This window comes from Patagioenas fasciata, chromosome 2, assembly GCF_037038585.1.
Source record: "Patagioenas fasciata isolate bPatFas1 chromosome 2, bPatFas1.hap1, whole genome shotgun sequence".
NCBI lineage: Eukaryota > Metazoa > Chordata > Aves > Columbiformes > Columbidae > Patagioenas > Patagioenas fasciata.
Window position 1 is genome coordinate 729,878 of NC_092521.1, and position 12,789 is coordinate 742,666.

General features: G+C 65.8%; 1 protein-coding gene across 3 annotated transcripts; it reads right to left on the bottom strand.

The window, feature by feature from the left end:
* Positions 1-144: 144 nt before the first annotated feature.
* PARP10 (poly(ADP-ribose) polymerase family member 10) lies at positions 145-12,438 on the bottom strand. 3 transcript variants are annotated; one of them, XM_071803713.1, is made up of 12 exons: positions 12,330-12,438; positions 11,623-11,785; positions 10,249-10,494; positions 9,032-9,265; positions 8,366-8,952; positions 8,080-8,292; positions 7,872-7,995; positions 5,574-6,425; positions 5,364-5,497; positions 5,115-5,292; positions 1,005-1,319; positions 145-964 (listed from the first exon to the last, which is right to left on the bottom strand). In XM_071803713.1, exons 2-12 carry the CDS (start codon positions 11,783-11,785, stop codon positions 951-953), a joined length of 3,060 nt encoding a protein of 1,019 aa, XP_071659814.1. In that variant the 5' UTR covers positions 12,330-12,438; the 3' UTR covers positions 145-950. The 3 variants fall into 3 exon arrangements, with proteins under 3 accessions (XP_071659814.1, XP_071659813.1, XP_065686254.1); XM_071803712.1 differs by having other exon boundaries at positions 145-1,319; positions 5,115-5,256; XM_065830182.2 differs by lacking the exon at positions 145-964 and having other exon boundaries at positions 1,047-1,429.
* Between the last annotated feature and the right edge of the window lie 351 nt (positions 12,439-12,789).

Genomic DNA, 12,789 nt, shown 5'->3' on the forward strand with positions numbered 1-12,789 from the left:
GGGACGAGCCTGGGGGGGACGAACCTGGTGGGGACGAAGCTGGGGGGAGAAGCTGGGGGCCCGTGTCCCCAGACACGGGATGAGCCCAAAGGGACCGTGGGGCAGCTCGGGGACCCCAACCCGCACCCCCCCGGGGACACGGGGTAGAGCTGCACCTTTATTCCGTTTCACCCGAATCGCACTGGTGTCCCTGAGCCCCCCCCATCTCGGGGGGGCAGAGCGGCCTCCGGGTGGGACCCCCCACGGCCTGAGCCCCATTGGGGAGCCCCCAGACCCCAAACCCCCCAGGGCGCATTGGGGGCCCCGGTGCCCCCCAGCAGGGCTGGCGATGCCGCGGGTCTGGGGGACTCAGGGGGTGTGGGGGGGTTCAGGGTGGGTCAGGGGTGCTCGGGGGCTCAAGGGGGCTTGGGGGGATCTGGGGGGACTTAGGGGGGTCAGGAGGGTTGGGGGGGCTCAGGGTGGGTAAGGGGGGAGTAGGGGGCTATGGGGGGTTCAGGGGAGCAGGGGGGCTCGGGGGGGGGGGGATCAGGAGGCTTCCGGTGGGTTCAGGGGGGGTTGGGGGGGTTTAGGGGGGCTCAGGAGGGCTTGGGGGGATCTGGGGAGGGTCTGGGGGGGGCTCAGGAGGGTTTGTGGGGGCTCAGGGTGGGTCAGAGGCCTTAGAGGGGTTCAGGGAGGGCTCGTAGGGGGGGTCTTGAGGGGTCGGGGGCTCAGGTGGGCTCAGGGGGTTTGGGGGTGCTCAGGGGGCATGGGGGGGCTCGGGGGGGTTTGAGGGGGCTCAGGAGGCATCAGGTGGGTTCAGGAGACATCAGGGGGGCCCAGGGGGGTTTGGGGTGCTCAGATGGGCTCGGGGGGCTGGGGAGGCCCTGGAGGGGTTTGGGGGTGCTCAGGGGGTATCAATGGGGCTCAGAGGATTTGGGGGGCTCAGGGGGCATCAGGGGGGTTTGGGGTGCTCAGGGGGACCCAGGTGGGTTTGTGGGTGCTCAGGTGGGTTTGGGGGGACCCAGGCGGGTTTGGGGTGCTCAGGTGGGCTCGGGGCAGCCCAGGCGGGTTTGGGGTGCTCAGGTGGGTTTGGGGGGACCCAGGCGGGTTTGGGGTGCTCAGGTGGGCTCGTGGGGCTGGGGGGCCGCGGGGGGGTCCCCGCGGTGGCGGCAGGTGATGAGGTAGAGCGGGTAGGCCTGGGTGTCGTTGAAGATGACGAAGATGGCGGGGCGGCGCGGGTCGTCCACCACGCTGTCGAAGCGCCGGGGGGGCCCGGGGCCGGGCCGGGGGGGGGGCACGCGCAGCCCCGGCGCCCCCGCCGCGAACGCCCCGGTCAGCACCTTGGCCACGAACACGAACTTGGAGCCGTCGGGGCCGCGCGGGGAGAACCGGTCCAGGGCCGAGAGCGCCGCGCGCGCCGCGAAGTACACGCCGAGCCCATAGAGCGCCGCTGCGGCACCAGCCGTCACCAGGCTCCCCACGGCAAACACCCCACGGCAAACACCCCACGGCAAACACCCCACGGCAAACACCCCACGCCAAACCCATTGCACATCAAACCACCCCACGCCAAACCACCCCACGCCAACACCCCACACCAAACCCATTGCACATCAAACCACCCCACGGCAAACACCCCACACCAAACCACCCCACGCCAAACCACCCCACGCCAAACCATCCCACACCAAACCATCCCACACCAAACCACCCCACGCCAAACCCATTGCACACCAAACCACCCCACGCCAAACCACCCCACGCCAAACCACCCCACGCCAAACCACCCCACGCCAAACCACCCCACACCAAACCATCCCACACCAAACCATCCCACACCAAACCATCCCACACCAAACCATCCCACACCAAACCACCCCACGCCAAACCACCCCACGCCAAACCACCCCACACCAAACCATCCCACACCAAACCATCCCACGCCAAACCATCCCACGCCAAACCCATTGCACACCAAACCACCCCACGCCAAACCACCCCACGCCAAACCACCCCACGCCAAACCACCCCACGCCAAACCCATTGCACACCACACCACCCCACACCAAACCATCCCACGCCAAACCATCCCACACCAAACCATCCCACGCCAAACCACCCCACGCCAAACCACCCCACGCCAAACCACCCCACGCCAAACCACCCCACGCCAAACCACCCCACGCCAAACCATCCCACGCCAAACCACCCCACGCCAAACCACCCCACGCCAAACCACCCCACGCCAAACCACCCCACGCCAAACCCATTGCACACCAAACCACCCCACACCAAACCATCCCACGCCAAACCATCCCACACCAAACCATCCCACGCCAAACCACCCCACGCCAAACCACCCCACGCCAAACCACCCCACACCAAACCATCCCACGCCAAACCACCCCACGCCAAACCATCCCACGCCAAACCATCCCACGCCAAACCACCCCACGCCAAACCACCCCACGCCAAACCACCCCACGCCAAACCCATTGCACACCAAACCACCCCACGCCAAACCACCCCACGCCAAACCATCCCACGCCAAACCACCCCACGCCAAACCACCCCACGCCAAACCACCCCACGCCAAACCACCCCACGCCAAACCATCCCACGCCAAACCATCCCACACCAAACCATCCCACACCAAACCACCCCACACCAAACCATCCCACACCAAACCACCCCACACCAAACCACCCCACACCAAACCACCCCACGCCAAACCACCCCACGCCAAACCATCCCACACCAAACCACCCCACACCAAACCACCCCACACCAAACCACCCCACACCAAACCACCCCACACCAAACCACCCCACACCAAACCACCCTACGCCAAACCATCCCACACCAAACCACCCCACGCCAAACCACCCCACACCAAACCACCCCACGCCAAACCATCCCACACCAAACCACCCCACGCCAAACCACCCCACACCAAACCACCCCACGCCAAACCATCCCACACCAAACCACCCCACACCAAACCACCCCACGCCAAACCATCCCACACCAAACCACCCCACACCAAACCACCCCACACCAAACCATCCCACGCCAAAAACCCCCACTGACCCCCCAACCCCATTCCACCCCAAACTCACTGCACCCCAAAAATCCCCAATTTCACTCCCAAAACGTCCCAACCTCAGGCCCAAAGATCCCCAATTTCAACCCCAAAACCCTCATTTCATCCCCCCTAAAAATCTCAATTTCGCACCCCAATAAATCCCCCATTTCACAACCAAAACCCCGATTTCACCCCCCAAAAATATCCAATTTCACCCTCAAAAATCCCAAATTTCCCCCTTAAAAACCCCGATTTCATCCGCCCCAAAATACCCAACTTCACTCTCAAAAATCCCAACTTCACACCCCAAAAGATCCCAATTTCACCCCCATAAATCCCCAATTTCACTCTCAAAAATCCCCCATTTCACCCCCAAAACCCCCAGGTTCACCCCCAAAATCCCAATTTCACCCCCAAACCCCCATTCCACCCCAAAACCCCCATTCACCCCCCAAAATCCCAGTTTCACCCCCCAATTTCACACCCAAAAACTCCCATTTCACCCCAAAAATTCCAATTTCACCTCCAAAAATCCCCAATTTAACCCCCAAAATCCCCAATTTCACCTCCAAAACCCCCAATTTCACCCCCCCAAAAAATCCCAATTTCGCACCCAAAAAAACCCCAATTTCATCCGTGACCCCCCCCAATTTCACCCCCAACAATCCCAGTTTTACCCCCAAAAAAACCCCAATTTCAACCCCAAAAATCCCCAATTTCACCCCCAAAATCCCCAATTTCACCCCCCAATTTCACTCTCAAAAATCCCCAGTTTCACCCCCAAAACCCCCAATTTCATGCCCCCAAAAAGCCCCAATTTCAACCCCCCCAAAATCTCCAATTTCACCCCCCAAAATATCCCCAATTTCACCCTCAACAATCCCAATTTCACACCCAAAATCCCCAATTTCACCCCCCAAAAAACCCCAATTTTGCACCCAAAAAAACCCCAATTTCATCTGTGAACCCCGCAATTTCACCCCCCAAAAAACCCCAATTTCACCCCCCAAAATATCCCCAATTTTGCCCCCAAAATCCCCAATTTCGCACCCAAAAAAACCCCAATTTCATCCGTGAACCCCACAATTTCACCCCCAACAATCCCAGTTTTACCCCAAAAAACACCCCAATTTCACCCCCAAAATCCCCAATTTCATCCCCCAAAAAACCCCAATTTCGCACCCAAAAAAACCCCAATTCCATCCATGAACCCCCTAATTTTACCCCCAAAAATCCCCGATTTAACCCCCAAAATCCCCAATTTCACCCCCCAATTTCACCCCCAAAAATGCCCAATTTCACCCCCAAAACCCCCAATTTCACCCCCCAAAATATCCCCAATTTCACACCCAAAATCCCCAATTTCACCCCCCAAAAAACCCAAATTTCTCACCCAAAAAAACCCCAATTTTGCACCCAAAAAAACCCCAATTTCATCTGTGAACCCCGCAATTTCACCCCCCAAAAAACCCCAATTTCACCCCCCAAAATATCCCCAATTTTGCCCCCAAAAACCCCAATTTCGCACCCAAAAAAACCCCAATTTCATCCGTGAACCCCACAATTTCACCCCCAACAATCCCAGTTTTACCCCCAAAAAAACCCCAATTTCACCCCCAAAAACCCCAATTTCATGCCCCCCAAAAAGCCCCAATTTCAACCCCCCCAAAAATCTCCAATTTCACCCCCCAAAATATCCCCAATTTCACACCCAAAATTCCCAATTTCAGCCCCCCAAAAAATCCCAATTTCACACCCAAAAAAACCCCAATTTCACACCCCAAGGAACCCCAATTTCATCCGTGACCCCCCCAATTTCACCCCCAACAATCCCAGTTTCACCCCCCAAAAAAACCCCAATTTCACCCCCAAAATCCCCAATTTCACCCCCAAGAAGTCGCAGTTTCCCCCCCCGAAGCCCCCAGCCCCACCCTCAAGAACCCTCATTCCACCCACGGAAAAACCCCAGGTTCACCCCCCACCAACCCCCAATTTCGCCCAAAATCCCCGATTCCAGCCCCAAAACGCGGCGTTTCCCCCCGGTCCGCACCGTTCCTGCCGCAGAAGCTGCGGTTGAAGCCGTGCAGGCAAATCTCGCGGCTGGCGCTGCGGGTGGTGCCGTGGAACAGGACGCGCTCCACGGCGGTGCCGGCGGCGCCGGCGCGCTCCATGCTGCCCTTCTTGAGCCGGTACTGCTCGTAGAGCAGCGGGTGGATCAGCTTCTGCACCTGCGCGGCACCGCGGGCGCTCAGCCGGGCTCACCGCGCCTTCCCGCGCCCGCGGTGCCGCCGCCGCCCACCTGCACCACGGCGATGGAGCCGCCGAGCTCGTCCAGCGTGCCGTAGAAGTGGGCGACGGCGTCGCGGAACTCGGGAGAGTCCTCGGGCAGCGGTAGCAGCCGCACCTCGTCCTCCGGCGCCGGCGCCTCCGGCCCTGCCGCACACGGCCCCGGTGAGCGCCGCGGCACCGCCTCGCGGCGGGGGGGCAGCGCCGGGGCGGCCGCACGCACCGAGAGGGCCGGCGGGGGGGCAGCTGCGGGACACGGCGGCGGTGGCGGCGGTGCCGACGTCCAGCTCCTCCATGCGCCGCAGGTCGACGGCGACGGGCCGCCCGTCCAGCAGCAGCTCCAGCCGGCGCTCCCGGCGCTGCCACGCGCGCTCCAGCAGCGCCGCGGCCTCGGGGCCGTAGGGGACGGCGGTGCCGCCGCGGTCCCAGCGCACCCAGTGCGCGGTGGCGGGGGCGGGGTGCTCGGGCAGGCGCCGCAGCAGGCGCGCCAGGTCGCGGGCGGCGGGCGCGGTGTACTCGGCGAAGCCGCGCAGCGTGGCGGCGCCGGCGCGCAGGTCCAGGCGCACGGCGTGGCGGCGCTGCAGCAGCGCCAGCCAGGGCCGCACGGCGCCCGGCAGCGCCCGCAGCCGCTCGCTCGCCAGCTCCCGCGCCCGCAGCCGCCGGCACAGCGCCCGCTCCAGCTCCTGCGGCGCCGCCGCCGCGTCCCGCTCGAAGGCGCAGAACAGCGTCACCTGCGCCGCGTCCGCCGCCGCCGCAGCCTCCTCCAGGGATGCCTCCAGTGCCGCCAGCAGCGCCGCGGCCGCTTCGTCGTCCTCCTCCTCCTCCTGGCGGCGCCGGCAGCGCAGGGACAGCGCGGTGGCGCGCGCCAGCTCCTCGTCCTCGCTCCACGAGCTGTCCATGGAGCGCTGCACCGCCAGCGCCAGCTGCGCCTCCTCCTCCGCCCCCGCGTCGCCACCGGCGCCGGGATCGGCCTCGGGCTCCTCCTCCATGGCCGCGTCGCCGAGGGGCAGTGGGGCGGCCCCATCGCCGGCGGCTTCGCCGGGACGCAGAGCGGCCAGCAGCTCCTTGATCTCCTCTGCCGGGGAGATGGGGGTCAGTGCCGGCACCGCCACGGCACCAACGCCAGCCCTGACCGCGGCATCAACCATGGACCCAACCATGGCATCAACCGCAGACCCAACTGTGGCGTCAACTGTAGACCCAACCGTGGCATCAACCATATACCCAACCGTGGCGTCAACCACAACCCTGACCACTGTATCAACCACAGACCCAACCGTGGTGTCAACCGCAGCCCCAACTGCAGCATCAACCACAGACCCAATCGCAGCATCAACCACAGACCCAACTACAGTGTCAACCACGGCAACAACCACAGACCCAACTGTGGTGTCAACCACAGCCCCAACCACGGCTTCAACCACAGCCCCAACCATGGTGACAACCACAAACCCAACCATGGTGACAACCACAGACCCAACCGCGACGTCAACCACAGACCCAACCGTGGTGTCAACCATGGACCCAACCGCGACGTCAACCATTGACCCAACCGTGGTGTCAACCACAGACCCAACTGTGGTGTCAACCACGGACCCAACCGTGGTGTCAACCGCAGACCCAACCGTGGTGTCAACCGCAGACCCAACCGTGATGTCAACCATAGACCCAACTGTGGCGTCAACATTAGGCCCCACCACGATGTCACTCACAGACCCAACCACGGTGTCAACCATATACCCAACCGCGGCATCAACCACAACCCTGACCACTGTATCAACCACAGATCCAACCACGGTGTCAACTGCAGGCCCAACTGCGGCGTCAACCACAGACCCAACCACAGCGTCAACCGCAGCGTCAACCACGGTGACAACCACAGACCCAACTGTGGTGTCAACCACAGACCCAACCGTGGTGTCAACCACAGCCCCAACCACGGCGACAACCCAACTGTGGTGTCAACCATAGAACCAACTGCGATGTCAACCATAGACCCAACCGTGGTGTCAACCGCAGACCCAACCACGGTGTCAACCACCGACCCAACTGTGGTGTCAACCACCGACCCAACCGCGACGTCAACCATAGACCCAACCGCGGTGTCAACCACCGACCCAACCGCGACGTCAACCATGGACTCAATCGTGGTGTCAACCATGGACCCAACCGCGGTGTCAACCACCGACCCAACCGCGACGTCAACCATGGACTCAATCGTGGTGTCAACCATGGACCCAACCGCGGTGTCAACCACGGACCCCACCGTGGTGTCAACCACAGATCCAACCATGGTGTCAACCACAGACCCAACCATGTTGTTAACAATAGACCCAACTGCGGTGCCAACATTAGGCCCCGCCGAAATGTCACCCACAGCCCTGACCGCGGCATCAACCACAGCACCAACCTCAACACCAAGCACCAGCCCCAATCACGGCACAGGGGGAACCGGCTCCCCCAGCCCCCCCCGCGGTGGCCCCAGCACAGCGGGCACCGGAGCAGCCCGCCCGCCCCTCACCGATGTTGGAGTGAACGGTGTCCCCATCGTCACCATCCCCATCGTCACCGTCGTCCCCGTCGGTGTCATCGTGCAGGTCGTGGGGCAGGGCGTCCCATTGGTAGCTCGGGGGCAGCAGCTCCAGCTGCGGTGGCAGCGGACGCGCCGGCGTCACCGCGTGCGGCAGCGAGCGGCACGGCCCCCCCGCCCCGCCCCACCGCGGCGGTACCTGCGGGTCCGGGGGGCTCCAGGCGGCGCCGTGCAGCTGCACCACGCACTGGTAGCGCCGCTCCAGCTGCCGCAGGACGCTCTGCCCGCCGCTGTCCCGCAGGAACCGCGCCACGCCGGGGAGGCGCACGGTGACCGTCTGCGTGCCCACGCTGCCCAGCAGGCTCTGCACGAACTCGGCGGCCGCGCGGCACCGGCCCGGCTCCCCGCGCACCTGCCGACGGCACCGCAGGGTCAGGCGCTCACCGCGGCGCCGCGGCGCCGGGAGCCGCCCGCCCGCCACTCACCCGGAAGCCGGCGATGTCGTCCCCCTCCAGCGGCAGCAGGGACACGTCGGCGATGCTGCCCAGCAGGTCCTGGTAGTGCCGCTGCAGGTACCGCACGGCCCCCGGCTCCGCCGGCACCAGCACCTCGTCCTGCGCCGGCCCCTCCTGGCACCAGCCCGTGATGGTCACATCCTCGGCGCCGGCTGCATCGTCACCGGTCGCGTCCCCATCGCCAGGCCCCTCCGGGACAGCAGCCGGTGGCTCTCCTGGCACCAGGCTCGACGCCTGCGGCTCTGCTGGCTCTGCCGCCTCCAGACTGGCAGGTGCAGGGGGGGGCGCGGATGGCGGTGGAGCCGGGTCCAATGGGGGAACCACGTCTGGTGGGGGCTCCGTGTCCAGCAGGTCCATGTCCAGCGGGTTCACGTCCAACAGGGGCTCCGTGTCCAGCAGGGGATCCATGTCCAGCGGGGGCTCCATGTCCAGCGGGGGCTCCGTGTCCAGCGGGGGCCCCGCATCCCCCTGAGTCGGCTCCAGGAACGGGTAATGTGGGGCGAGCGCCAGCGCCGTCTCCTGCAGCCGGTGTGGCCTCTGCAGCACCCGCTGCGCCGCTGCGGGGGGACGGGACGGGCAGCGGCGCCGAGCACGTTCCCCGGCGTCCCCCGGCGCGGCCCCGGCGTCCCCGCTCACCTGCCGGCTCCTGGAAGGTGACGATGGCGGCGGAGGCGCCGGGCAGCAGCCGCACGTCCCGCACGTGGCCGCCGCCGCTGCGCCGGTTCTCGAAGTACAGCTCCAGCAGGTCGCGGCTCAGCGCCGGCGCCGCCGCGCGCACCAGCACGCTGGGGGTCTCCGGCAGCCGCAGCAGCGCCAGCGCCGACCTCCCCGGGCCCCCCCGCTGCGCGCGCTGCTCCGCCGCCGCCAGCTCTGCCGGGACAGCGGGGCTGGGGACACCGCGGCAGCACCGGCGCCGCAGCCACGCGCCCCTAAATAGCGCCCGGGTGCCGGGCGATGCCACAGAGCCCGCACCCCAAACCCACATCCTGGCGCACGGCAGCACCGCAGCCCTGCACCCCTGCACCCCTAAATGTTGTACTGGCACCGGTGCTGCTCCCCAGCCCTGCACCCCAAAACACCACCCCGGTGCCAAGTAGCAGCACAGACCCTGCACCCCAAAACACGGTCCCGGGGGCAAGCAACGCCCCAGACTGCACCCCGAAACAGCGCTCTGCTGCCAGGCAGCACCGCAGCCCCGAACCCCAACACAGCACCCCAGTGCTCCCAGCACCCCAACCCAGCACCCCAGTGCTCACAGTACTGCATCGCTGCACCCCAATTCATCCCAGTGCTCCCCGCACCCCAACCCCTCACCCCAGTGCTCCCAGCACCCCAACTCATCCCAGTGCTCCCAGCACCCCAACCCCTCAACCCAGTGCTCCCCACACCCCAACCCAGCACCCCAGTGCTCCCCGCACCCCAACCCCTCATCCCAGTGCTCCCCGCACCCCAACCCCTCACCCCAGTGCTACCAGCACCCCAACCCAGCACTCCAACTCATCCCAGTGCTCCCAGTACCCCAACCCCTCAACCCAGTGCTCCCCGCACCCCAACCCCTCACCCCAGTGCTCTCAACACGCCAACCCCTCACCCCAGTGCTCCCCGCACCCCAACCCCTCACCCCAGTGCTCCCAGCACCCCAACCCATTGTCCCAGTGCTCCCTGCACCCCAACCCCTCACCCCAGTGCTCCCCGCACCCCAACCCATTGTCCCAGTGCTCCCAGCACCCCAACCCAGCACCCCAACTCATCCCCGTGCTCCCAGCACCTCAACCCCTCACCCCAGTGCTCCCCGCACCCCAACCCACAGCGAGGGGACCCCGTTCCCCCCCAGCCCCCACGCCAAGTCCCACCTGTGGGGCTCAGGGGGTCCCGCAGGCTCAGCAGGGCCGTGCCGGCCATGGGGCCCCTGCACACGGCGACGGTGCCGCGGGGCCGGCCCAGCAGCGGCTCCAGCAGCGGCTCCAGGCGCTCGGGGGGGGTCCGGGGGTCCAGGCCCCCCAGCAGCAGGTGCCGGGGGTCCCAGGGGGGCGCTGGGAGCACCTCCAGCTCCAGCCCCCCCAGCCGGTGGCTGCTCTGGGACAGCACGTTCTGGGCATCTGTGGGGGACACGGGGTCACCCTGCGCCAAACGGGGGGCACAGCACCCACCATGCTCCCGGTGGGGCTGGGTGACCCACAGCAACCCCAGTGCTCCTAGTGACAATAGGGACCCCATTGTGCCCCATGCCAGTGCTCCCAGTGACAATAGGGACCCGATTGTGCCCAGTCCCAGTGCTCCCAATGACAATAGGGACCCCACTGTGCCCCATCCCAGTGATCCCAGTGGGAACAGGGACCCCATTGTGCCCCATCCCAGTGCTCCCAGTGGCGCTGGGTCCCCCCACACCAATCCCAGGTGCTCCCAGTGACAATAGGGACCCCATTGTGCCCCATACCAGTGATCCCAGTGGGAACAGGGACCCCATTGTGCCCCATCCCAGTGCTCCCAGTGGGGCTGGGTCCCCCAGTCCCTCCCAGCGCTCCCAGTGACAATAGGGACCCCATAGTGACAATAGGGACCCATTGTGCCCCATCCCAGTGCTCCCAGTGACAATAGGGACCCCATTGTGCCCCATCCCAGTGCTCCCAGTGACAATAGGGACCCCATTGTGCTCCATCCCAGTGCTCCCAGTGACAATAGGGACCCCATTGTGCCCCATCCCAGTGCTCCCAGTGACAATAGGGACCCCATTGTGCCCCATCCCAGTGACAATAGGGACCCCATTGTGCCTCATCCCAGTGCTCCCAGTGGGGCTGGGTCCCCAGTCCGTCCCAGTGCTCCCAGTGGGGCTGGGTCCCCTCACACCAATCCCAGGTGCTCCCAGTGACAATAGGGACCCCATTGTGCCCCATCCCAGTGCTCCCAGTGACAATAGGGACCCCATTGTACCCCATCTCAGTGACAATAGGGACCCCATTGTGCCTCATCCCAGTGCTCCCAGTGGGGCTGGGTGCCCCCACACCAATCCCAGTGCTCCCAGTGACAATAGGGACCCCATTGTGCCCCATCCCAGTGCTCCCAGTGACAATAGGGACCCCATTGTGCCCCATCCCAGTGCTCCCAGTGACAATAGGGACCCCATTGTGCCCCATCCCAGTGACAATAGGGAGCCCATTGTGTCCCATCCCAGCGGTCCCAGTGGGGCTGGGTCCCCCAGTCCGTCCCAGTGCTCCCAGTCCGCTCACCGCGCTGGCTCTCGAAGGTGAGGAAGAGGAGGGGCCCGAGGCGCTGGCAGCTCCGGACCGGGCCCCCCCCCGAGCGCCGCCGGCTCTCGAAGTACAGGACCAGCAGCTCCTCGGGGGTGCCGGGGGGGGCGCCCCGCACCTCCAGCACCGCCCCCGCCTCCATCTGCGCACACACGGGTTGGGGAGACCCCCAGGACCCCCCATCCCCATCTGTGCACACACGGGTTGGGGAGACCCCCAGCGCCCCCCATCCCCATCTGTGCACACGGGTTGGGGAGACCCCCAGCGCCCCCCATCCCGATCTGCGCACACACGGGATGGGGAGACCCCCAGCGCCCCCCTATCTGCGCACACACGGGTTGGGGAGACCCCCAGCGCCCCCCATCCCCATCCTGCCCCCCACTCCACGAGCTGGGGGGGACGGAACCCTCTTCACCCCCCCGCCCCCATCCCAGCCAAGTCTGCCCCCCCGAGTCCCAGGGAGCCCCCAAGGACCCAAACCCCATGTACCGCCCCCCATTCCCCAGCCCAGGCTCCCCCTGGTGCCCCCCAGCCCCGGGGTGTTCCCCCGGTACCAAGGAACCCCCAACACGCACCTACGTGTGACCCCCAAGCCCCACGTGCCCCCCCCACTGCCCGGACCAGGGACCCCCTGGTGCCCCCCAGCCCCCGGGTGAGGCCCCGGGGCAGGTGCCCCCCCCACGCACCGGGCAGCGCTCGGGCTCCGCCCCGGCAGCGAAACGAAACCGAAACCGGGCGGGGGGACCCGGGAACGGGAAGTGCCCGGAGGAAGGGCGGGGCCTCGGGGGCGGGGGACACGGGACTGGCCCCACGCGTGACACGGGGAAACCAGCCCTGGTCCCGGGGGACGGGCGGGAACGGGAACAAACGGGAACAAACGGGAACGAACGGGCACGAACGGGCGGGAACGGGAACAAACGAGCGGGAACGGGCGTCAGGCGAGGCCGCGCCGCGCCACACGGGGGCGCTCTGTGCGAGGCCACGCCCGTCCCAGCAAGCCCCGCCCCGGCGATCGCGGCTCTGCGGCACAGCCCCGCCCCTCTCGCAGGCCCCGCCCAATGAGGGCGGAGCACTGCCTCGGTGTGTCCGCCCCCTCTCTGGAAGCCCCGCCCCTCCCACAGACCACGCCAAATGAGGGCGGAGCAC

What these genes read in the sequence shown, in the direction of transcription:
- PARP10 (XM_071803712.1), bottom strand. Translation starts at nt 11,785, where the DNA reads ATGGAGGCGGGGGCGGTGCTGGAGGTGCGGGGCGCCCCCCCCGGCACC. An exon ending in CACCTTCGAGAGCCAGCGCG is followed by an intron (nt 10,495 to 11,622) that starts GTGAGCGGACTG and finishes TGTCCCCCACAG; the next exon opens with ATGCCCAGAACGTGCTGTCC. An exon ending in ACGACATCGCCGGCTTCCGG is followed by an intron (nt 8,293 to 8,365) that starts GTGAGTGGCGGG and finishes TGCCGTCGGCAG; the next exon opens with GTGCGCGGGGAGCCGGGCCG.